The sequence below is a fragment of the Glandiceps talaboti genome, chromosome 16, assembly GCF_964340395.1.
Source record: "Glandiceps talaboti chromosome 16, keGlaTala1.1, whole genome shotgun sequence".
Taxonomy (NCBI): Eukaryota; Metazoa; Hemichordata; class Enteropneusta; family Spengelidae; genus Glandiceps; species Glandiceps talaboti.
In genome coordinates, this window is record NC_135564.1 from 9,044,411 (window position 1) to 9,071,851 (window position 27,441).

General features: G+C 37.1%; 1 protein-coding gene across 3 annotated transcripts in view; it reads left to right on the forward strand.

The window, feature by feature from the left end:
• LOC144447067 (uncharacterized) overlaps window positions 1-23,236 on the forward strand; it is an 82,089-nt gene extending 58,853 nt beyond the window's left edge. For all 3 annotated transcript variants that reach the window (XM_078136962.1, XM_078136961.1, XM_078136963.1), the window contains exons 2-16: window positions 1,552-1,730; window positions 5,396-5,884; window positions 6,665-6,800; window positions 7,900-8,041; window positions 8,389-8,529; window positions 10,449-10,548; window positions 11,389-11,496; window positions 12,231-12,286; window positions 13,126-13,394; window positions 16,439-16,768; window positions 17,278-17,510; window positions 18,144-18,395; window positions 18,967-19,933; window positions 21,319-21,438; window positions 22,612-23,236. In XM_078136962.1, the coding sequence (XP_077993088.1) occupies window positions 5,435-5,884; window positions 6,665-6,800; window positions 7,900-8,041; window positions 8,389-8,529; window positions 10,449-10,548; window positions 11,389-11,496; window positions 12,231-12,286; window positions 13,126-13,394; window positions 16,439-16,768; window positions 17,278-17,510; window positions 18,144-18,395; window positions 18,967-19,933; window positions 21,319-21,438; window positions 22,612-22,928 (3,621 nt within the window). In that variant the 5' untranslated portion in view covers window positions 1,552-1,730; window positions 5,396-5,434 and the 3' untranslated portion in view covers window positions 22,929-23,236. The remainder of the gene's footprint in view (window positions 1-1,551; window positions 1,731-5,395; window positions 5,885-6,664; window positions 6,801-7,899; window positions 8,042-8,388; window positions 8,530-10,448; window positions 10,549-11,388; window positions 11,497-12,230; window positions 12,287-13,125; window positions 13,395-16,438; window positions 16,769-17,277; window positions 17,511-18,143; window positions 18,396-18,966; window positions 19,934-21,318; window positions 21,439-22,611) is intronic.
• Window positions 23,237-27,441: the final 4,205 nt, after the last annotated feature.

Consider the following 27,441-nt stretch of genomic DNA (forward strand, 5'->3'; position numbering starts at 1 on the left):
ACATGTATATTGTTGGTTGTCTGACTGAAAAAAAATAATACTCCAGACTAGTTAACGTTATAACTAGTCTCGGTTACCCAGACTCCCACCGCTGGGGGCTCTGCCTACGAGACCTCCTCAAACGAGAGTCTGGGAAAATGAGATTTCAACTCACCCATGCAGGAAGTAGCTTCTGGAGCAGTGCATCATGGGGATAACTTCATGTCCATCATTGCAGGCGGAACAATTTGGGTACCTTCGCTACACATTAGCACTTCTCAAGTGACTGATATATATATATTAATTACAACAAACAGGCTTCGTAAGCCCATTTTTTGTGCTTGGAAGAAATATACTGTGTGACTTCTGTCGAGGCATAGTTGGAACGTGGTTTTCCCAGACTTTCATTTGGGGAGGTCTCGTAGGCAGAGCCCCCACCAGCAAGAGTCTGGGTAATTGAGACTATGTTGCATGTACATGTAAGAAAATAAAGGCAATTATCATAAACTTGTATAACGTCAATCCTCTTCATATAATTATATTATCTGACTATATGTACCAATAACTTAATTAACTAATATATTCATTATCCTGTCAGTATTTTTAACATGTACATAATATTGAAATAATTGTCTGTTTTTTCACAAGATATATTTTTGTTTACACTGAAGGGAATAAGCACTCAGGAGTCATGAATATTCATTGTGCAACCATGAATATATTATTTCTGCTGACTCCCATCATGCAATGGCACACAGCAAAGTCAAAGATATCCTACAAAGGCACAAATCAACTTGATGTTTCTCTGAAATCGCATGACTTTTTGTATTGTAGGTGATGTAAAATGATGAAAAATGACTTCAAACCCCAAAGTTTATAAACGTGTACTGTCTTAATTGATTGGAGTGGTGTTCCCCTTGAAGTTCAGTGTCCATGCGATACACATGTCCAGTGCTTTTATCATGTATGTTCACAAACTATGCATCGCGTCGCAATTACGTACTATTAAGTTTTCTCTTATCCAAAGTTCCGACCATCAGCGTGGACCTTGATACCCGCAAGTGTGAATCATATGCCAGCTGTGTTTTAATGTAATCTAAAACCGATTGCCAAAATGTACCATAATAATTCATATGAAGCGCTGCGTCAATTTACTATGTAAAATCTCACATCCCTCTGTCCGACCCCAGCACAAGACTTCAAGAAGGCCTTCGGCTTTGATTTGCACGACTGTGGCACATAGTCATTACTGCATTCTGATAAAAAAAATTATACCCATGTTACATTTATTGTGTTTGTATGCTAGTGGCACCTAGCTTGCAGTGGTTGTTGAAAACATCCAATTCATATTGTCTCCATGGAGACTACCAAGGATACTCCCGTTTTCGACTATACCTCTTGCTACACTACCTCAATATATCCTCGTTCAGATTTGCAACTAAAAAGTCACAACTCTGCTGCAGAAATTGAATAGATTTTGGAAGACTACAGGTGTACATATTGCAAACTAGTTCTTCCGTAAACAGCGCCCTCCTGTACTCACACTTTGTAATGTTTCTGTTTCCTCTGTAGGATGGTAGTGATTACTCAGATTAGTCAGTCGAGGAGAACACTAATCCACTAATTTGCTGAGTTAGCCGATAACCAATCAAAACCAAGATGACCTCATCTGTCACTGATCTGACCAAGGACCTTTGACCTCTGACCTTTGACCTCAAGTCTCTGCTGTGATTGGACATCACTAAAGTAAGGTAGGCACAATTAGGGATATATGGCTATAATTTTCAAACATAAGACATTTTTTTTGCTTTTTGTGTACAGTAGAAGTACCTTTAAGATTTTATATTTGTGAAATTTCAATAGTATAGGATGTGAACTTGGTAGTTCTTAATGATAGGACTACCCAGTTGATACAATGTATGTTGCTAATGAACGACTTGATTAAACAATTCTTCAGCTCATATAATTACAGCTGCCTTATTTTGAACTGTGATTCTGTATTTCATGTTTTCCTGGATCAACACTTGGGTCGGATGTTGTTGTTGTTGTTGTTGTTTTACGATATACAGCCTCATAACAACGACAATTAAAATGATTGACATTCAGTTATGTTGGCTAATTGTACAAATACACGTCTGTGACTCGGGCAGTGGATATAACCTTGGCTAGGGACTGTGATTTGTAACTACACATGCAATCCGTAGTTCAAACACAAATAGACAAGCCAGGAGTTGAACTTGCTTCAACTGCAAGACATTGACAGTGTATTATGATGTAGCAGGCTGATGTACACGCTTCTTCCTTGAAGGCATTGACACTCTGTAACTGATGTACACTTCTTCCTTCAAGACATTGATACTGTGAATAGTGTTTTACTTTATTTAGTATCTGAGAAATATTCTCCTACACAGCTGTATACTTTCAAAGGACAACAATTTGACCGTTCAAATCAGGGATGTACACACATGACATATGTTTTTGTTATGCCTGTCTTCCTGTCAGTGATTTGTTGTTTCAGGCACTGCAGTCAATCAATGTTGAAATACCAATAGACCTAGCAGTGAAATGATTGCCTATCTTGTCAACACTTGTATGTGACAGTTCATGGAGACAGTTTGTATTTCATCCTTAGCAGATTTTTACACTGACTGGACATAATTTTTTTGGTATTGGTGTCTGGTTTTAAATTCTTTTCTTAAAGATGAAGGTTTAAGATGTCAAGATGTAAATGTAATCCTGTTTTAAAATTGATAGTCGCTTTCAGATTAAGCTTAATTAACATTTTGGCGTGAAAAGATTTGTCTGGCATGCAGAGCTATGGCAGAAGTTAGTCCAAAACAAAATAGTGATCTTTTATACGTATAGTATTTAAGTGCTGTGCGCACTGACCAGAAACAATTCTTTCTCCTTTTTTTTGGCCTAAAGTTACACATACAGATGTATCAACATGAAATGAAATTTGAAGTGATACAAATGCCAGTGAAAATAGCCAAAAGGTGATTCAAATAACCAGCTGTCAGCAGTAAATTTCTGGCTATGAAAATAGATATTTATTGAAATTGGTCCCTAAACCTATTTGTTCCTTCCCTCAATAATATTGGGTCATATCAGCCATTGAATTGACAAAATTGTGTCAAAATAGTGTAAGGAGAGGAGGCCTTTGGGGTTTTCAAAAATGAAAAATTCACACACTGTAAGAGGGGAGAGGGGGGGGGGGAACCTCTCACCCCCACCCCAGTGGCTACTTCGTGCCCACAATATTTTCCGTCTATAATTACTAATTCACCGGCTACACTCAAAATTTTCGACATCCCTGTTACACATTAAGTCTTCATGTTGAAGTTTATGGCTTACAAAAAAAGTGTTGTTTTGCTTGCGTAGGAGTGTGTGTAGTATATAGTGCAGAAATATTATTTTGAGAATAATGGACGTGGTGGTAATTGACATGAAACCAGTCCAAGAATGACACACATTCAGAGACACATGCCAGAATGTCCTTTTTATTGACCTCTTTGTGACGATTCATTAGCACAGTTATTTGTGACATGGTGTACCACATTTGAAAGACAGATCAGCCACAAGTATGCATATCAAATGAGACAATTGACTTGAAAGAATAGAAATGATTACACTCATGTGTACCAGAGATTACTTGCACCATGTACCAGTATGTGCGCATACTAGTGGTATTTTAACTGCAGTTCAATACTGAAAACATTATTGCGTACCTGCATGCAAATGATATGCAAATTAGGGCATAATTGAGATAAACATAATAATAGCCTTAACCCATGCTGCACGAGTGTCAGTGTTGGTACACAGGGGTATTTGTACCCATGCTTGTGTTGTTTTTATTGAGCTTTCACTTTGCTACGCTCGTTAAATGACAACCTCAAAGATCACCATAAGCGTTCATGCAAATAACACATACTTGGACTCACGTTATATGCTTATAAAGTGCAAGATATTTAGTCTGTACGGTATGCTCTGACGGGGTGCCCTCACACATCAGCCAACACCTCTCACACAGAGGAGGCTGGTGAGAGCGGAACAACACGATGTATGTTACATCGATGTATGATCAGTGGAAACCTAGTTATTTTGGCCTAGTTTCTGTATGTATGCGCAACCATAATTTCGGTCAGTAACCCCCAAATGAATTTGCAACTCTATAGACCGAAATACGTACTCTTGATTTTAATACATAGCCTTTATTACTGAAAATATATGCCTTTTTAAAAGTCAGATATGTGAATCCAATCAGATCAAACTCAATCAAATTAAATCGGTTGTCATTGTGCAAGGTTAATGTAATTAGTTTAACCCTTCTGATCAATACACAGAGGAAAGGTTCCTTGTTATATCACATATCCACTGAAAATATAAATTTCAAGACGGCATAAATTCAAGTTTGCTTTAATCTTTATCGATACTTATTACACATGTATGAAGTTGAACTGGGTTCATATTTAACTCATATGTTTGGTTTTCAGAACTGTTATAGCTTCTATTGATTTCTATTGGGCTAACAGACTAACACTCATAAATTTGGTAGTCGAGATATGATGTTTAGTAGTCTGTGTGTCCTGGACTACTGCTAATTTGGTAGTCTAGATACAATATTAAGTAGTCTATGTGTCCTGGACTACTGCTAATTTGGTAGGCTAGATATAATGTTTAGTAGTCTATGTATCGTGGACTACTGCTAATTTGGTAGTCTAGATATAATGTTTAGTAGTCTATGTGTCCTGGACTACTGCTAATTTGGTAATCTAGATACAATGTTTAGTAGTCTGTACCCTGGACTACTGCTAATTTGGTAGTCTAGATACAATGTTTAGTAGTCTATGTGCCATGGACTACTGCTAGTTTGGTAGTCTAGATATAATGTTTAGTAGTCTGTGCTGGACTACTGCTAATTTGGTAGTCTAGATACAATGTTTAGTAGTCTATGTGTCCTGGACTACTGCTAATTTGGTAGTCTAGATATAATGTTTAGTAGTCTATGTGTCCTGGACTACTGCTAATTTGGTAGTCTAGATACAATGTTTAGTAGTCTATGTGTGCTGGACTACTGCTAATTTGGTAGTCTAGATACAATGTTTAGTAGTCTATGTGTCCTGGACTATTGCTAATTTGGTAGTCTAGATACAATGTTTAGTAGTCTATGTATCGTGGACTACTGCTAATTTGGTAGTCTAGATATAATGTTGAGTAGTCTATGTGTCCTGGACTACTGCTAATTTTGAGTTCTACTGAACACATGAATACAATGTTGAGGAGGTGGTAATGGGAGGAAGGAGAGGTGTACAGGAGTGCTCTAGAATTTGTTACTGTTTCAGTGATATAGATCGAGATGGAGAGATTTAAAAAATGTCTGCCTTTTACGATGACTAGTCATTCTGTTCTATTACAGTTAATTTGTTATATAATCAACAGCAGAAGATCAAAAGTCATGGATAAATCAGGAACAAGTTCTGCTAAAAAGGAAAAAACAAAACCTGAAGCCAAAAAGACAGAGACAAAAAGGGAATCACAGTCATCTGCAAGTGATAAAAAGGAACGACAAGAAAAGGGTAAAGATAAAGAAAAATCAGACCATCGGAAAGACAGACCCGAATTTCGGCGGGAGAAAACGAGAGATAAATCTGACAGTAGAAAGGACTACAGGAAAGAACAAACGCCTCCACGCTTTCAAGGAAAGAAACTTTTGGCAAAAAGTAAACGTTTGGAGGAATCACGTGATGATGGGGATGTGCCTTGTAGAGAGGGCGGCAGCCTTGATGAGAATGAATCCAATGGGAAATCGCAATCGCATTCGAAGTTTAAAATTTTAGTGCGTAGTCATGCAGTACGGGATGCATCATCACCGCCTCCAGTTCCAGATTTACCTTTGTTATCAACAGTAAGTTTTTGGGGTTTTCAATTCTTTTTTCAGTATCGTTTTTTTTTTTTTTGCGATATCAGATTGTTTGTCATAGACCAGAAAAACTTTGTATTTCATACAGTGATTTGTGTGTGATTGCATCTGTATAATAGATAGATAATTAATTTGGGTTAAGATATGTGTGTTGTACTTAATACGCTAATGGCAATCCAACTAATCATGGGTATTTCAACAGCTTTTAGTCCCCAAAGGGATTCTTGTTAAGTTTGGTTTGGTGTGTGTGTGTGTGTGTGTGTGTGTGTGTGTGTGTGTGTGTGTGTGTCTGGTGTGTCTGTCTGTCTGTCTGTCTGTCTACCTATCTGTCTGTGTGTGTGTGTGACCCTTTCTAGTGTGTGTTCATCTGTCAGTCTGTCTGTCTGTCCCAGTATGTTAGTGACTGTCTGTCTGTTTGTCTGTCTGTCATCATTTTCTTCAGAACCATAGGTTGAAATGAAGTGAAATTTACTACACATATTCCACGTCGTTATGACAAGAAATGGTTCTTCAACAACTACTATTGACATTTTCACTCATTGTGAAAGATAAATTTATCAAAATCTTTTATCTACCTACTATCTGTCTAAGTTTGATGGTCCTGCTGTAAGTGTTTCTGCAGTTATTCTGTCCTCTGTGTACAGTCAAACAGTAACATACATTTCACATGAAAGTTCAGGGTCAATACTGTTCTTCACAAATGTACGTGCACTTTTACTGACCATTATTGCTTGCATTATATCTTTCTTTTTTTTGCCTCCACAGGCCGTCACTTCAAGTGATGGTACAACCACTGCCACACTCAAACAACAGCTAAGCGGTGACCATCCACCGCTCAAAATTGCGCAAGCACAGCTTAGTGGTGAGGCTACACCAAAGAGTGAACCAGCTCTCTCTAGAGGTCAGTACACATACTTGTTCATTATCATCAAAATAAAGAAAAATGGACGTTTTTTTTTTAAAACTTGTGTCGTTTTACCAGACAGGGTCACCATTTTTTTCAAAATCATAATATGGACGTGATAGTACCATATTGCTGTACAAGAGCTTGTGATAAAGTATGTGATATGTCATTCTCACGGCCAAGTTCTGAGATCTAAAATTTTATATTGTGAAGTTCTGAAATACATATTCTGGGGTCTGGAATTGCATATATATTCTTTGTAAGGTTATGTATTGAGGTTATGAAATTATTATTCTTCAAAGAAAGGAAAGAACACATTCAAACTGTTATGGTCAAAGGTGAAAGGTCAAACTTTGGTTTGATTGTTGTGTCATTAAAGGTAGACTGAAAGCATTTTGATGTTCTAACAGGTATGAAGTGATACAAGAAACACATGACATTGGAAATTGCTGATTTACCACTTCTGCTACATCATTCTAGAGTTACACTCTCAGGGAAATATACAGTTTTTCTCTAAGTGTTGTTTTTTCCGTACCATATACACTCTTGTACAATTTTTTTTTTGAACCACTTGACACATTGAGTCCATAGCAGTTTCAAATGAAAATGCAACTATTTTACCATCTTTGCACCTACCGTTTACACAGAGACACACATGAAAATGTTATGATTTGAAGATGCTGCTGAAAGTGGATCGTTTCAAAAATGGCCCATTTTCATTCAATGATGGAGTTTGTGTAAATGTGTGCAAAAATGGAAAGATTTGAAAATGTCATCATTTAAACTTGAGAGTTAAAATAAAAATGCACTTAATGACCTCAGGGATGACCCCATTGATGACAAACTTACGCGCACACGCTAAAGCTTGTCGTTATGTTTACTTATGTGCAGCAGTATCATTTTCGAAAATTTCCATAAATTCATTTGTGTTTCCATGTAAACGGTCAAAAGTGCTATTGTGTAAAAGACATGGAAACACATAACGCAATATTAGCATTTTCTTACTTGAAAACATCGTCATGTAAATGCAGCCATAGAGTACAGTTTTTGGAAATGAGGTTAAATTTATGTTGTTTTTCTTCTCATCTCTTTCCAGAGTCAAGTCAAGAGAAGGAATACACTGACTTTACGGGTGTTGATGTGCATGAATTTATCATTCAAACTTTACAAAACTCCAGGGACAGAATGATGTTACTTCAATTAGAACGTGATTTAATCAATTTTGTTCAAGATCAAAGGTAAGCATGAAAAGGTGAAAAGGTATACACTTAGCATACTCTAAAGCAGTCGTTAATACATTGCAAAAAGCTATTTTAAAAAGTGTAAAAAAAAAGTTTGTTATTGTACATAGTTTCAACAAAGCTGTGCCAAGTGTTGCTAATTCATCATTTGTTTATTTATACTTTCACTGTTTGTAGCAAGTTCCACTTGTAAATGCTTGCCTGACGTTGGTTGCAAGTACTTCGGCAGAAACAAATTTTGACTTCTCTCTCCACAGCCATGTACAAACTCAGTGTCATGGTATGTCACTCAAAATGGTATTTCTGATTTGTTCTCTTTTTTCATGTTGTTTTTTGTCTGACAGTCAACATACGCTGAAATTTCCACCGATGACATCATATCATAGGATGATTGTTCATCGTGTTGCAGCGTACTTTGGCATGGATCATAATATAGATCAAACAGGGAAAGCTGTTGTGATTAACAAGACGCCGAATACAAGAATGTAAGTAATATTAAACTCATAATGTGGGTAAAACTATGTACAGAAATGATGGAATGTAACTATAATTACGTACAGAAATGAAGTAATGTAACTATAATTACGTACAGAAATGAAGTAATGTAACTATAATTACGTACAGAAATGAAGTAATTACTAACTATAATTATGTACAGAAATGAAGTAATGTAACTATAATTACGTACAGAAATGAAATAATTACTAACTATAATTATGTACAGAAATGAAGTAATGTAACTATTATTACGTACAGAAATGAAGTAATGTAAGCTGATGTACAGAATGAAATAATGTAACTAAAATTATGTGCAGAAATGAAATAACGTAACTAAATTATGTACATAATGAAATAATGTAACTAAAATTATGTACAGCAATGAAATAATGTTACTAAAATTATATACAAAGTGAAATAATGTAACTAAAATTTACAAAGTGAAATAATGTAACTATAATTACGTACAGAAATGAAATAATGTAACTAAAATTACATACAGAATGAAATAACGTAACTATAATTACATACAAAATGAAATAATGTAACCAAAATTACGTACAGAAATGAAATAACATAACTAAAATTATGTACAGAAATGAAATAATGTAACTAAAATGTCGTTATCTTGAAATACAAGAATGTAAGTGAAATGTGTTTTTGTGTGAAAGATACATGTACTGTCTTTATCTCTCACCCACAGTAAGATCTGAATTTAGTCTGTGTTGTGTGAAAGTTACTGACATTATCTCTCACCCACAGTAAGATCTAAATTTAGTCTGTGTTGTGTGAAAGTTACTGACATTATCTCTCACCCACAATAACATCCCTATTAGTCCGTGCCATCAGTGTGAAACCTCAGTAGTGTCATTAAAAGCAGTCTGACAGTTGGTCTTACATAACCAGCTGGATTTCTATACCTGTCTTCATTTGAGAATGGTAAAATGTCATTTGAAATCCCAAAAGGTCATTTTGGACAGTGGGAGTCCCCACAGATAGAAATATCAAGGAGTAAGTTTTCATCAAATAACAACTTCCTGCAGAGGTGTATTTTCATGCTAGCTTGTAGAAGGCTTCATCGACCTTTTCTCCAACAAGTTTGCGTTTTAAACATAATGCTCAAGTTTACCAACAAGAATACAAAGCAATGTAAAATTTACCATATAGATCATGTATATGGTAGACGTTGATCATACTCAGTAGTTTCAAAACACAAAGTACATTCATGACTTAACATTCAAAGGTCAAATAGTGAAATACTAACTAGTTGCATTTAATACCAAGGTAACATTAAAGATCAAATGGTAAAATTACTAGTTGTGTTACCATCATGGTAATGTCAAATGGTGTCTATTTTGTTTTTTGTTACCATGGTAGCAGTGAAAGCAACAGTTCATGATATCACTGAGTTCCAGTGAACACTGTATTGTGTACATACCATGATATCAGACACACCAGTGATTACTGAGTTCTAGTGAACACTGTATTGTGTACATTTCATGATACAGAAATACTTTGATTACTGAGTACTCAGTTTTCAGTTTTCAATAGACCTGTTGCCGGTTCCAAGATGCATTGCACGTCTCTCCATACAATGCCATGTATTGTGAACACACTGAGGGGTTTGCACGCACTACTCAGGAGAATGGTTGTCACCTGATCGTACCCTGGGGTCACCTGTAAAATCACTGTCTGTCATTGATGGCTTTTAGTCTTTGTTCTTTAAAGAATCACTCATGTTCAAAGAGGTCAACATGTGTTTCCATAATTTTCTGATGAAAATGTTATTTCAAACGTAATAAAGACAAAACAAGTCTAAAATCTAACAACATAAGCGACATCATCTCGTACAATGTATCTTGGAACTGGAAAATCAACTATTGTTTCATTTCTTGTTGCATTTCAGTCCTGAGCAGCGATTTAGAGAACATATCCGCCAAGAAGCCAGGCCTGAAGAGCCAAGAATGATTTTGAAACGAGATAGTGCCAGTCAGGATGATAAGGAGGTAAAACAACTTCCAACTCTAGTGTTTGCGCATGAACGGCAAAAATTGACATGTTATTTGATAATAGCTTTAGGTGCTATTCGCCAATATTTTTCTTCATTCAACCAAAGAAAATACGAGTGACCTAAGGGGCCTTTGTCACTACTCGTCTAACAACTCATAGTGACAACCCTTAGGTGACAAGTATTTTCTGGCTGAATGAAGAAAATGTTGGAGAATATCATAATTATTACCAGCGCCAGTAATATCAATGAAAAAGAGGAGAAAGTAATGACAATTCTCGCTATCTGCAATACAATTCTATGCATTGCTAAGGAGTCAAATGGAACGCAGTCTCGCGGCCGCGCTTGCATTTGTCGACACCTACACTTCTGGTCACCTATGTCAATACACGTGAATGTTTCTTCCAAACAGTTTAATTTGTAACAAATAAGATAAACGCAAGTTTTATGCTCATATAATTATGGAGGTGGGAAATTTAAATATGTATAGTATCTTTCCAGAGCAAAATTACAAGAGATGTCTACAACTGAAAATGGGAAAGAAACATTCCTGTGTATTAGCATAGCCGACCGGAAGTGTAGTTGTCGACATTAGAACGCGTTGTCGCGCGACTTCGTTCCATTTGACTCCACAGTGATTTGTAGAATTGTATTGCAGGTAGCGAGAATTTTGAATATTTCAACACATATTTCGAACATAGCAGAACAGTGATGTAGACACGCATTGTTGTGACATAGATGCATGTTGTCGTGATGCAGAACGAACAGAGTATATGTTCCATCCTTTTTGTTCTAAATGGCTCGTGCATAGTGTAATATTCAATATTTCTCGTCCAAGGGGAGTCGTCTGGATAGCAGTGGGCTGAAAGATGATAAACGAAGTAAATCCATCGAAGAAAGGGAAGAGGAATATGAAAAAGCAAGGGCTAGAATTTTTAATCAAGATGTAAGTGACACTACTTATCTAGACATATGCAGTGATGATGATGGTCGAATGGTTAGTTTAGAATCTGTGTGTTGACAAACAAATGCCAACTATAGAGGGTGCTATACTATCTACATGTTGTCAATCATAGCCTAGTTATCATAAAGACAAAAGATTCTGTAGTTTAGCCACTAGGGGTGCTATTCGACCTGATTTTGGCTGGCACTGTGGACCTTTTTGTGAATCACTTAGTATTGTATTATAGTAAACGCTCAGAATCATTCTTTCACACCATTTCGTCGCAAATGTAGGTAACATTTTTGGTTTAATTCAACTCGTTCTACTTCTGTTTTCAATTTGTCTAAAGGGGAAACACAACAGCAGGAAATAACAGCATTCTCATGAAGTATGGGTCATTCCATGATTTTATATCACATACAATAACTTGTGATTTCAGAGAAACATAAAGTTGATCTTGTGCCTTTATAGGGTACTGTTGCATCATGGGAGTGAGCAGAAATTGTATAATAGTTACACAATGAATATTCAAATTGTATAATAGTTACACAATGAATATTCATGAGATATGTTTTACACTGATGGAATAAGCACACAAGCATCATTAATATTCAATCTAATTTCACCAAAGACACAAAATTATATATTTTCCTTGGTTTTAAGATATCCTAAATACATTTATGATAGTTGCAGCCACACTGAAAATAATGACCCTTGAATATTTTTGTATTTTACAGTCAATGTCTTCACAAGAAGGAACTGGTAGTAATGTATCCATTGAATCTCCATTGAGGTAATCTATTTAATTTTTTGGGATTTATCGACCCCTACAAACAATAACTCGTCCATAGGATGGGATGGGTTGGTGGTCTATCAAACAATCACATCATCCATGGGGATGGGATGAGGTGGGGGAATTTATCAAGCAGTTACTCATCCATGGGTGTGGAGGGGGGTGGTGTGGTGGGTATGGGTGGGTGGTATTCAAATCACTGTTTGTCTTGGATGTGTTACCAAAAGCGACCCATGACTGTGGTATCTAATATATAAACATGTCAAACCTTTTGCAACACGTCAGACCAATTGCTAAGGTTCATTCAGTTGTTGAGGGTACTACACTATACCAGGTGATTACCTGGGATTCAGAAACATGACCACCTACCTTAACTTGGGCTGAGCTAGGAGGTCTATCAACCAATCATTCATCGTCCATGGAGATGGGATGGGATGGGATGGGATGGGATGGGATGGGGGTCTATCAACTAAACACTCATCGTCTATGGGGTGGGATGGGTAAGGGGTCTATCAACCAATCACTCATCGTCCATGGGGATGGGATGGTATGGGATGGGATGGGATGGGATGGGGGTCTATCAACTAAACACTCATCATCCATGGGGTGGGATGGGTAAGGGGTCTATCAACCAATCACTCATCGTCCATGGGGATGGACATTTGTGACCCATTTCGGCAGAAATCCCTGTCCACCTTGTTATGAGAATACTACACTAACATGATTGCATTGAGAATACGCAATGTAGTCTGAGGATTAATCATATAATCTGTGAGAATGTCTGAAAGATTAGGTCAACGTCAAACATGTCATAATTTAAAAGTATTTTCTTAAAACAGGAGTAGCCAAAGTACACGTACTTCAAGTCGTCGAAGTAGCAACTCAGAAGAGTGTTATTGGCGTCCAGAGCCTCGCCCTTGGAGTAGCGTAGATTCAAGCGGTTCTGAGCGTCCATCAGTGCCTGCCGTTACCAAAGCTAGCAGTTTTGCCGGAACTGGCATCTCGTCGGTATTAATGCGAGGTGACAGCAGTGGCAGCAGTCGTAGTAGCGGCAGCCGAGGAAGCACCGGTAGCTTTAGTAAACTTACCAAACTTGGTAAGCACCCAGGTAAAAAATAAGCAATTCTTTTTTAAATATTCGTGAAGATGAGACTCCCTATGTGAGTGAAGTTTTTTCGTGATGGCAGAAATTGGTAGGACGAATAGAACTTTTCCAAAATTGAATAACTATGCACATGCCTTGTGATGACTTGCATGGACTCAGCATAGCCTTGCCTGTGTTTTTCTACGCAAGTGCAAAATTTGGCACTTTTGTTTAAAAAAAAAAAATTCATATTTTGCATGTGCCAATTCTCAATACTTTGTACTGGAACAATGTAAACATTACTGTTACTTTGGAGTTGGGCCATGTTTTTATGTTATATCTCACAAACAGCATTTGGTACTCATTAAGTTCTGTTCTCTTCTACAAACTGTCTTGGTATGTTGTTTTGTTTCAGTTCTCACGCATTCCCTTCCGGTGTTTTCCATGTCAGACTCTCACGCATTCCCTTCCAGTATTGTCACTATTAGACTCACGCGAACTGATCTTGACAGTCATCATGCTTTCAGCTTATGATGACGCAGAACAAAGTGTGATTGGGTATTTTCTTTTCCCGTCATAGTGGACATCACATGTGATCAGAGAGTCTTGGCTAAAAGTTGAGAAAGTTTAGGAATGTGGACACATGGTTTTAGTCAGAGACATTTTTGAAAATAATTTTGAGGACTGTATTCATTAAAATGTTTGCTTGATACACATTGGGAAATGTCAAGACACTGACCCGGGATTGAAAATTAGCACTTTAAATTATATCACCCAAACTTACAGATTGTTGGGTATAACTTTAGAAAGTTTAGAAACATGACTTCTGAAAAGATGTGCAACTGTTTGATTTTGTACGTCACACAAAGATAATGCTAGAATGGGATGTGAGAGAGTCCTTGTTATCGTACAGTCAGCACTGATTTTTGTTTTGTGTTCACTTGGGTCATTTAAGTGTATAGACTGAATACGATCTGATTAAAATCTGATGTGGTATACTCGGCACGATTTCTTTTTAGCTCTTACGTTTACTGTCGTTTGTGCTTTTGTCAGTGCCCGTTACCTACATCTGACACAACACCATAGGTTTTCCCGAACCCAATCTCTTACTTACGAGTAGCCAACCAGCATTTGTCTTACAATATAACATTCAACATTCCAAATTGAAAGAAAGAGAACAACCAAAGGATAATGATAATATCGTTGTCTGCACTCTGTGCTCATACTCTTTTCTAACAGAGCATGCTGGAGTACTGTACACGAATGTTTTTGGCACATTACGCATTCTTATTCATTGAGCAAATTCACTCGGCACTCTCGTGTGGCTCGAGAACACCTATGGTATTGTGTCAGATGTAGGTATCGAGCGCTCACAAAAGAACAAACAACAATGTAAGAGCAAAGAAGAGGTCGCGCCGAGTACACTACATCAGATTTTAATCAGAGTGAGACTGAGTACAGACGTGTGGGTCTATGTTATGTACACTGTCTATGTTGTGTACTCAACATACAGTCTTTGCCAGAATATGAATAACTTGGTGCACAATTCTGCATGTGGTAAGGTCTCTTTGATTTTGATTACAATATGTCATTGCTGTGGCTTTGCCTGTATTTTAATTAATGAATGTCCAAATTCTTTTGTGATGCAGTTCTTGATAAATAATTATCAATTTTCTTAACATACATACATATATGTTTTAGCACCATTGGACGCTGTTTATACATGTGTTTACAAAGGACACACATACATACATGCATATGTCCATACGCACATATACATGTATACATACATATATATCCACATAATTATATACATACTTACATACATACATACATACATACATACATACATACATACATACATACATACATACATACATACATAAATACATTCATACATACATACATACATACATACATACATACATACATACATACATACATACATACATACATACATACATACATACATACATACATACTGACAGACAGACATACATACATACATACATACATACATACATACTGACAGACAGACAGATGGATGGACGGACAGATGTAGGCCGTACGCTGGCCATTATATTCATACCTGTTCTAAAGCTGAGATGCCATACATAGGAGGCATATACAAATGGTACCTGTCCTGTGGTTTGTGATTTGATCAAACTTGATGCAATGTTGATGGCGTAAAAAATTATGTAACAATCCAATATGATGTGTATGTGAGTGTGTTGTGGTAGTGATGTCATACCTTATGTATGTGTGAATGTTTGTATGTTATATGTGAGTGTGGTAGTGATGTCATACATATGAGTAATTGTATGTGTGTTGCTGTAGTGATGTAATAATTATAGGTATAAGTGTATGTGTGCGGTTGTGGTGATGTCATGTATAAATGTGTTTAATATGAAGTTTATGTAAATGAGGCTATGTGACTGCAATAATATGGCACACACTTACAGTTGTACTACCAAACCAGAGTGATTATAGAGTTCAAATTATGTAGTACGGTGTTTTTTGTTCCAAAATTACATAAAACAAAACACAGATACTAATAGCGTGCAAGCATATAAAATGATACATTGTATCAACATCGCTGTGAGATGAAACAAGGAAGATTGAAACTCAAAACTGTTTGTTTCTAATCACAGTGAGATAAAATGTAACACTTCGAGCATATGTGCATGTGTGTTATCAGTGCCTGTAGTTCATATAGTTTGTAACAAAAAAAGTGTGAGATGTAAAAAAAAACACTGTGCCACTTAATTGAAACTCCATAGTCACTCTGGTTTGGGAGTAATTGAAACTTCATAGTCACTCTGGTTTGGGAGTAATTGAAACTCCATAGTCACTCTGGTTTGGGAGTAATTGAAACTCCATAGTCACTCTGGTTTGGTAGTAATTGAACTCCATAGTCACTCTGGTTTGGTAGTAATTGAAACTCCATGGTCACTCTGGTTTGGTAGTAATTGAAACTTTATAGTCACTCTAGTTAGGTAGTAATCCAACTTAGTTAATAATTCTCAGTTTGTCTAAATAATTTTACCCCCCCGTCTGTTCTTTCATAGATTCTTCAGAGCGTAGTGCAGGTAGTCCTTCGTTTCGTCCTTTACCCGTCATACAACAACAACCATCTATTTCGGCGCCGGCGCCACCACCACCACCACCACCACCTCCTTCTATGTCTGCTGCTCAGCAGTATGGTCAGCCATTACAGGCATCTACTTATCAAAACTCTCAACCAGTCAGTCAAGTCACATGGACGAGTGCCCAGACTGTTTCTATGGCAACCGGAGTCAGCAGTGCAACTGCTCTTTCTCAGACTGGACCTGTGTTGTACGCTGCACCAAATATTGAATCGGTTCCACCTGGCAGTATACTTATAAACCCACAGACAGGTCAGTATTAAAAATATTGGGGAAATATTATAATTATACCATTGCCAGTAATAAAAAAAAAAAATTGTACGGCAATTTTGAGCATTTTGACTCATATTTCAAACACAGCAGAACCAGTGATCTAGTTTTGCCGTAGAACGTACACAGTATATATTCCATATTTTTTGTTGAACCTGGCTTGTGCATGGTACAGTTAGATAATATTACCCAGTATTGTTCTTCATTCAGCTGAGGAAAATACGAGTGACCTAAGGGGCCTTGTCACTATGAGTCTAAGATGACTAGTAACAAAAAGCGTACGTCATGAGGATATTCTGGAATATTGGGGAATAATAGAATAATACTTGTGCAAACTAAATTAAGAAAAATCTGGATAAATAGTGGCGATTTATTTGGAATGTTGAAGCTCATTTTTTGAGCACTGCAGAAATGATCATGTAGATAAACTTGTAAAAATTGGTTTGCTTGTGAGTATAACATGTTTTAATGTTTGTTTTGTGTATGTGTAGGAACACCGTTCTTGAATCCTGATGGGAGTCCTATGGTGTACCAACCACAGCAGGCCATTACCAGTCAGCTACCAACCCAGTCACCAACACAGCAGTTACCACAACAAACATCTATGCCTCCATACTCTCAGTACTCACCACAGCAACAGCAGCAACAACAACAACAACAACAACAACAACAACAACATCTTAGCAACATGCTTGCTCCTCAGATGCAAAGATCTTATTCAGGGGTAGGTGTACAAATTTTTACATATGTACCAGAGATTACTTGCACTGGTGTGCGCACACACTAGTGTTATTTTCACTGCAGTGTAATACCGAAAACATTGTTGCATACTTGCATGCAAATGATATGCAAAAGAGGACATAACCGTCCACTATACACAAAATCGCATGATCACGCTGTATGATTTCTATGAAAATTTGCTGTTTCAAATATAAACATATGTAATACTAACAGAACCCCATGCCATGTGAATTCCAGTGTGGATACTCGGGGGTATTTGCACTCGTGCTTTTCTGACGCAATTTCACTTGCTACGCTCATGAAAGTACGGGCACAGAGAACACTGTAAGTGCTCATACAAATACCCAGAGTATGCCACACTTGCACTTGCATGTCATGGGGTTTTGTCATACAACCAAATACTCCCATTCTGTTTCTGGTATTACAAGACCTTAGAGGGTATAATTTACCCAAACTGACGCATTTCCTGTATATTGCTGAGACCAATTTCTTTCAAACCTTGCGCACAGGTGATAAAGAACCTTTCTGTTATGAGTGACCTTGACCTTCGGGATCAAAGTTTTCAATAAATAAAATCCATTTCATCCAAAGACTTGTTCATTTCTACAACATATAGGAATCACAAGGCAGTGGTCTACAAGATATGACCTCTCAGATGCATGGTATGAGTTTAAGTCGAGAATCGTCGGCGGAGAGTAGTGGTGATATCGTACCACAACAACAGCAGGTGATGACACAACAAGCCTACATGGGATCGTACGTACGACCAGGTGGAGTCATGACAACTGGATATGGACCTGGTCCTCCTCCTCCTCATCAACAACAACAGATGATTCCTCAACAGCCTTACATGCAGCCTAGTCCCCAGGTGAGAATGATATGATGCAGGTTGATTGCGATTCTGTGATGTAGATGAAAGTCAACTAAACGCAATATTTTCATTTTGCACAAACTCCTTGCATCAGTTTTAACAAGACATTCTGCATATATCGCACACAAGAATTGTAGAATTGATTTCAAACATGTATTTGAGAGGTACGTTTATTTTTTGGGAACTATAAAGGTGATTTTAGAAAGATACCCAGATGTTCCAAGGTTGAGAATAGGGTTGTCCGTGGCTGAGTGGTTAAACCACTTGCCTCTTACCACTGCAGTCGGGGTTCGGACCCATTTAGGGTTTGATTAAATTTACCTCGCTGTAAGTAAGAAGAGTGTTGTTCAGTTTGACTCTACTGAACAATGCAGGTTTTCAGCGAGTACTCCGGTTTCCTGCTGCATTAACACTAAATCCATGAGGGATGGCCCTCACTGGACTCAAGTGTTTATATACTTATTATCTAAAGAAATATCCAGTATAAATGAAGATTATTATTATTATTATTATCATTATTATTATTACAAAACGAGAATGTTTGTATATTATTTATTTTTTCTCTCAGAGCATGTACTCTGCACCCCAGGGACAGGTAATGATGCAACCCCATGTATATCGTCCAACAACTCCAACACAGTACTTGCAGCAGCAACCAACTCAACAAGGAACACAACAGATGCAGCCTGCAACTCAGCAACAGCAGCATATTAGTCCTCAGCAGATGATGCAGCAAACCAGCATGCCAGTACTTTATCCAGGTCAAGGTCAGAGTCAAGGTCAGCAGCTGGTCAGTCCAACGCAGCCATTTCAGTCAGTCTCACAGTATGGACAAAGTTTTCAAGGTATGCCAGTCATGCCACAGCAACAACAACATCCAACCATGATGCAGCAGTCCTCGTTTGAACCGCCTCAGCAACAAGCTGCAGCGGCAGCTGCCCATGCCGCTGCTGCAGCACATGCAGCTGCACAACAACAACAACAACAACAGCAGCAGCAGCAGCAACAACAACAACAACAACACCAAGCAGGGTCCCAGCAACCACCACAAATGCCCATGCCAGTATATTATCAACCAGTGCCATCAAACTCTGCCACTCAAATGATGGCAAGCTTTCCCCACATGCCACAGGAAGGTAATATGACACGACCAGTGACTCCACCGCAAGCAGTGAGTAACCAACCACAGGCTGGTTACAGCTATGTTTATGCACCGCCACGTACCCATTCACCTCAAGCCGTTGTCAGTATTCCTTTTCCATCCACTCCACAACAACAACAGCAGCAGCAACAACAACAACAGCAGCTTCAACAACAACAACAGCAACAACAGCAGCAGCAGCAGCAACAGCATCGGAAAGTCTACCCGTTAGACCAAAGACCCCCTAAGTCAGTAGAATTGTATAATCCTGAACTACAGATGGGGAAGATGGTTGGAGGGGAGTATCAGCAAGGTGGTCAGAGTCCAGGTGAATCACCAACTCAGAGTCCCAGTCCAGTTATGGCTCCACAGTCAAGAAATAATCAGGGTAAAGGTAGGTCAGTTATACTACCCAGGAAAGCAAGCTATCGGCAAACTTAAGATAGATACAAATGATTCGCTGATACATGTGGTAGATTTACACAAGTGGGTGATAGTGGTGCTTTGGTTTAATATGGGGATCTAAATCACCCTGTAATCAAGATAGTATAAAAACTAAATGAGGTTGAATGTGTGGCCATTTGAGGAAAATTCTACTATCAGAACACCACCCTACTGTGAGTGTCATTACATCAACACCTATTGATAGCTTATATCAACATGTTGCAGCTTTTGTTTGTGTTTCTGTCTGTGTGTATAGCTAGCTGATACTTGGTTTGCCAGCGTTGTACAACTGCCAACATCAGAGCATTGATAAATGGAACCTGTTACAAACAGGGAAGGTAAACAATTCAATGAGATTGATAACACTTGGCACAGCATATAGGAAGTACAGAGCACTCCATCATTTGATAAGAACAGTTGTATGGCCACTTTACATAATAGTTCACATTTACAAACAAATTTGAAGTTCCCCTGGCATTTCCGGTACACATTAAGATGCCATAAAACTGTTCTTATCAAACCATGAAATGTTATACAAGCCTGTGCTGTGTTATTAATCCAATTCATTTGTTTACTTTTGCTGTTTGTAACAGTTCTGTTCATCAACTAGCAGTTGTGCCTTCTTCTATTTAAAAAAAAAAAATGATCATGTGAGAATGCACTATGTGAGATTGATGATTATTCTGCATGGATACTACATATAAACCTATCATTAAATTTAAAGTCCACAATAATTATGTATTTGATATAACTGAAAACTAATATGACATTTCGTATTTGTAAGATAAAATGGTATTACAGGTACCAAAAATTGATGTTGTATTCATAGTGCTGTAATCATTGCCCCTGTCACAGATCTATATTGGAACATCAGCCCTAGAATTTAGCTTCCTCCTCTGCCTGAACAGCACAAATCAATTTACAGCCTGTTTCATGTTAGTGTTCACTGGCTCTGTTTGATAGAACCATGCAGAAACCAATAAGCAACTGTACGTTACACTTTAAGATAGGAAGATTGAATGAACATAGTTTCTTGCAGCATTTTGAGTATTATGAAATGAATTAATTTGTGAGAATGCAGACATCAAATGCAGACATCTAAATGTTGGCACCGGTGTGTCTGGGTCTAGTTACAAATATGTTCAGAAAATGGATGATTTCATTTTAGACAAAGTGTAGCAAGAAACTGCAATCTTGCTATGTAGAATGTGCAGTTTTGTATCGGTTTTTGTGTGCTTGTAGCAAACAAAGCCAGTTAATATGAAATGGGCTGTAGGATATAATTAATATCAATACGATGTGAGGTAATTTGATGTTCTTCAAATGTACTAACAGGTCCTAGAGCAACACAGCTTATACAACAATCCAAAGGTAAACAGACCAAGGCATCCAAGAAATTGCGGAAAAGCCAACCAACGGATTGTATGGCTTTACAAGAGAATACTGCCTTTGAAAGTAAGTCATACCAAATTTGTCATTCATGTTTTACTTTAAGGTAGAACACGCCTCAGAAAGAAACGTTAAAATTTTGCTGTTACTTTTTTTCAAAGAAAACTCCAACCAATTGTCAGTTCACGTCAGTTGAATTAATCTGGGGTCACCGTACAGATTTTTGAATCACAATGATATCAAAATTGAGTCATTTTTGAATCCAATATGGCCACCAAGTCCTGTTTAAAGATGAATGCCATTCTAGGAAATAGACGTATGAAGTAAAGTTTGGGTACTGGAGAGTTATTTCATGATTTCGCATCACATAAATTTTGCATGATTGCCAAGAAACACCAAATTGAAATTTGTTTTCACTTCTGTTGTTCTTACAATGACCGACCATTGACTCAAGTGAAATACATATGCATGAGATGTACATGAATATTCATGAATATTTATCTAAAGGTAATAAGCACATAGGAGTAAAAAAACACAATTGTCTGGTAGACCTATAGAGAAAGTTGGTCCTGAATAAAAGAATAATGAGATATTATTTCCCAATATATTTCTTCATTCAGCCAAGGGAAATACAAGTGACCTAAGGGGCCTTTCAACAAGTAGTGACATCCCTTAGGTCACGAACATTTTCCGGCTGAATGAAGAAAAACATTGGAGAATAACATAATCATACTAGCGCCAGTACTATCAGGAAAGAAATCAGAGAAAATAATGGCAATTTTGAACAATTTGTCTCATATTTTGAACAGAGCAGAACCAGTGACATAGACATGTGTTGTCGTGACATAGACAAGCACTGTTGTGGTGTAGAACAACCACAGTATATATTTCATATTTTTTATTCAACTTCGCCCGTGCTTGGTGTAATCCTATGTAATCATTTTAGCTTAACTGATACGATAATGTGAGAACTTCGGATTGAATCCCAGGTGTTTAAAAGCAGTTACTGGTTTACTTGCCATTCCATAGGTAAAGATTGAAGAGTGACTGAAAGCTTGGTGTTATCAAATCACTTTTCATCGCTTCAGTGCAGAAAGGTCGTATCTGTTATGCAATTGTATAGGCAGATATGACCTTACTGCACTGACACGATGTTTTGTCGATTCACTGAAATGTTCATGTAAAATCTACTGCGAGGATAACTTACGCATTGTGTTATGATTCCAACTTTGTTTTCAGGTACGGGAAACACGGTTGAAATTTACAACATTCCAGAAGGCACAACAAGAAAAGACGCAGACAATTTATTCAGTGACCTTATCAAAGCAGGTGCTGAAATAAGGTGGTTTTTGAAAGATGGCGATGAAGAAACACCAAATGATGAAAATCAAGATGAAAAATCGTCCAATTATGAAGTGGTGGCAATATTTGAGTCGGCAGATGCTGCACAAAACGCACTCGGCAGTCTCCACACAAATGCAAAATTTGCATTGCGACTAACGGACAGAAACTTAGAATTTAAAGGAACTTCTTCAGCTTCTAACTTGTCGACGTAGTCTCCTATTTTTATACAGTAGAATAATAATTTAAAGAAAAGTCAAAGGAAAAAAAGACAATGGGGGAAGGGGGGGGCATTCTTTCATTGTGCAACTCGACTTAAACAAGGAGTAAAAAGACAAAACTTAGTAACTCTGTCCTATGTGCACTCCCTGTGTATACAAGATTTTGCTGAAAAACTACTAACAAGTCAATCAGATATAACCAGGCGATTTCAAGGTCAAAGGTCAAAGTCAGACAAAATGTTGTAAATTATAAGCCATACACTGACCGGGACTTGGTTGCTATGCCTTCAAGTGTTATTTTGGCAGTAGGACAGAGCACACACACACACTCACACACACACACTCACGCACACGCGCACACACACACACACACACACACACACACACACACAGAGTACGTTTGTCATGTCCATGCATCTTCTGTTCTGTCTCCGGTGCATCTTTTTTGAAACACTTCATTTCAGTGGTTCCCACTTGGATATGGACTGTACAAAAACTAAATGAGGATCAAGGACGAGACACTTTTTTTTCAACTTCAGAAGAAAAAATTCTGTATAAAAATAAGCTGAATGAAGAGAATAGGGGGGAGGGGAAGGGGAAGGGGAGGGGTGTTGGACTGGGATGCAGCTGTACATGTACTACTCTCGAAGAACAAAAAAGTGTATTTCAGAAAATCTTTTAAAATGATTTGTATAAGATAATAGATAGTTGAGTTAGAAGTTAGTGGAAAAACATTGTCTAATATCGTACTGTTTTTAGAGTCATGGTGACTTCTACGAATCAGTGGTCGGAGTTTGTAGGAACACATATCAACTCTGCAATGAAAGAATCAAAAAAGAATACAAATGTTGTTTACATACGTACAACATTTTTTAGGGTTTAAATTAGAAACGTATTTTGAACCTTCCCCAGTTTCGTATACTGTGCAGTTCTTGTGTACGACAGCTTGTGGTACAAGTTATGAATCTCGTAAAAAAATACCCTGGTTAGATTTATACAAGGAAAATAGTTTTAAATGAGGATGAGATGCCAATATGACTCAGAGGTGTTATTTATTTCAGAAAAAAGTACCCCTATCTCTAGGATAGATATGGCTGGCACTACTATCTTAATATATTTTGATATGGCTGGTACCCCCTATCTCTGTGATATATCTCAATGTGGTTAGTGTTCCCAATTTGTATAGTTTTTAGCACAACTGAACTAAGGTGCGGTACTGCTATAGGCTTAGTGAAATTTATGTCTGTCTGTCTGTCTGTCTGTCTGTCTGTTTATATTTGTATATGTATGTGTATATGACTTAAAGTCAAAAACTGCAGGACTTATTGCCTTTGTGTTGGAACATTACTTAGGGTGTGTAGATGGGAAATTGTTCAAATAATTATTGCACCATACGTGTGTGATTTTGGTATAAAAAAAACATGATTTTTTTTAAAAACAAAAACAAACTTGAATTCAAAAACTACTGGTTAGATTAGTCTGAAAGTTTTTTGTAATGAAACATGTTTGACTGTCTGGACACAGTAAACTGCATATTTATTGTTTTCATGTTCCATATCTCTGCGTTCGTCTTGAAATTCTTGACCCAATAGCCATTCATCCATCATTTGTGATATCTTTCAACATTGTTGATACATACTGTTAACCTGGAAATTTTCGCTAAAGACATATTTTTGCTAATTTCGTTGGGAAACAAAAATGTAAAAATGAGTAGTGACTGAAATGCCTTCTTGTACATGATGAACACAATGTACCAGTCTAGTATTTAGTAAAAATTAGTCTTTGAGAACTTGCTGAAGACTGCAAAATTGCAAAAATTTGTAGTAGTGAAAATTTCTCGGTTTACACTATTGGGTATTGACTTGTATGTCTGATACGTTGTAGCTAGATTGTAATTGTTTGCGTTAATTATTTAGTCTGTTCAGCCTTCAAAATCTTTCATTTTCTATGATCAGTTTTTAGATGATGTCATTTCCTGTATATTTTCTCCACCAATGTTTGTATCAATTATAAGTTACAAATTTGAATCGGTAGTTGCTTCTAAAAACTTTTTTATTTATTTCACGATATTTTTGTAGAAGGTGGTAAACTGATAATGGGATGATTTGCCATTGTTGGCCCTTCAAGCTACTTCACAATACACCATTTTACTTTGATTTATTTAACGTGCCAAATGTCCCCTCCTTGTTTGATGCTATGAACTCTTATAACTAATGGTATACCCCTTATTTTGGGGGTATGTGGAACAATCCAGTCATTCGATAGGGGTGTCATCTCCATTGAGTCATATTGGCATTTGATCAAAGGTACTACTATATAGTTGTTCTGTTTTTCACAACTATCGGTCTAATAATAGGTAAACTAGGGAGTCAATCTATCTATCAGTTGTAAATTAGGGAGTCAATCTATCAATCAATTATTCAACAATCTGAAGAGTGAACCTTATCAGCCCTTCAGAGCTTCAGAAAGGTGTTGGTGGTGAATTCTGTAATAGAACAGTTAGTCTGTGTGGCCAATCGTTCAAGCTGTGATCATCCCACATATGAACGTCAACCAATCATGTCCAAGGTCATAGGTCAAATAGTGAATGTAGTTTTGAATATTCATGAGAATTAGCACAATTTGTTACCTTTAGGCTTTATGAACCAATCACACACAGGTTCAAATGTCAAAATGTAAAGTCAGCAGTACTAGTTATGAATATTCATGAGACTTGGAAAAAACAACAAATCATCTGACCCAATCACATTACAAGGTCCTAAGGTCATGATAGTATACGCCAAATGAGTTGTCAAAAGTATTCATGAGAATTACAACAACAACAACAAAATTGGTCTCAAACTTCCAGAAACTGATATAAATCCAGATAGATTTCAAATCACACACAAATTGCATTGTTTTTAATATAAAACAAAGAGTAACATTTCAAAACATATTTCGTATTTGAGCACGTTCCCTAAATGCATATAATTCAAATGTAATGATATGCAATATGTCTTTCAGGAGGTCCTGGCAAAGACGAAAAAAAATAAATATACAGAACAAAGTTCTGGTGAATATACAAATAAGATAAGAATTTAGGTGACAACAGAAAGAACAGAATCTGACCAATTTTGAAGAAAAAAAATCAAGTGATTGTGTGTGATGAACACAGCATTGAAAGTGTTGGCAAACAAAAGAAAGGCAGCTGACTATTTCTCAAGTCTGTTGTTCGTCTTTGTAGCTATGTGTAGGCTGTACAGTTGTAGCTATGTCAGAGAGCACGTTTATTTTGTCTCCTAGTCTACGTCCTGTCTTCTGTGTACCTCAATATGCCATTTCTATTTTTTTTTTTTTATATTTCTGGTGACAAAAAAAAAAACCCACTGCCATTTGCAAAATTTCATGTTCTCCAGAATATCGGGCAATGTGCTGGTCTTTGTATAGTGTGTGCCAAATGTGTAAATGAAAACTGTCGAATTGTCAGTATTTTGTTCATCTTCAACTTTTGTTTCTGTGGAGGTAGCATTTTTTGGTAGTATGTTTCTTCATTGTCACTTGTACTCGTGGCATTTCTTACAAAATACTTAAGTGTTTCATACTACTGGTCATTACTTTAAAACATGGTATATTTGTACAATATGTTTCGTTCATGTCAACCTCGTACTGTTCCTGTGTCCATTGCCATTCCTTTTTGACAAATTGTAAATGGTTGTTTCTGTGTTGTTATTAAAAAAAAAAGCCCTTTGTAAGTAAAACAAACTTCCATTAACCAACTGTATGCAACAGTACAAACATCAATTTAATAAGCTTTTTTCCCAGCTTGTATTTGCTAGCATAAGAGGATATTCAAAGAACAAAAAAAAATCATACTCGTAATAATAATCAATTCTTTTTGCAGGCAGTACCAATTTTATGACGAGACAGCAGAAGATCTTGTAGTTCATACATATGCAATATTCTAGAAGTTATTGTCGTTCTTTTTCTTCTGACTGGGTGTTTCTCTCAGAACTTGAACAATCACCAATTTCCCTTTTCAACACACCTTTCACGGTCCTACCTCTTTCCCCGTTCGTTGTATGGCATGTCATTCCAAACAATAATCTCAACTCTAGAGGGAGCTCTTCATAGGCTTTCAAATACCACACCTACTAAAAAGTGTCCTGCAAAATTTATGCAATTGGAAGAATTCTTCATCTTAATGTATGAAGGCCAAATTTTGTCATCTTGAGTTGTCTGTGTTGAGGTGCTACTCTGTCAGTCTCTCACCTCCTCCCAAAAATCTATGGATACCCAAAGTTTTCTGAAATATGAGGACTTTAAATCAAACTTATTTTGAGATGTTTTGAAAAGTTTCATCCAAAGCTCCTCTACGGTACAGATTGTATACTGCCTTATTGCAACATTTGTAACTGCGCCCTCGGCGACAGTGAAATGACTGCACCCTGGACAACATTTGTGATATTGCCCTCAACTTACTCTGCATCAAAATGACACATTTGTGCATGCCATGTAATGTTAGTGACAG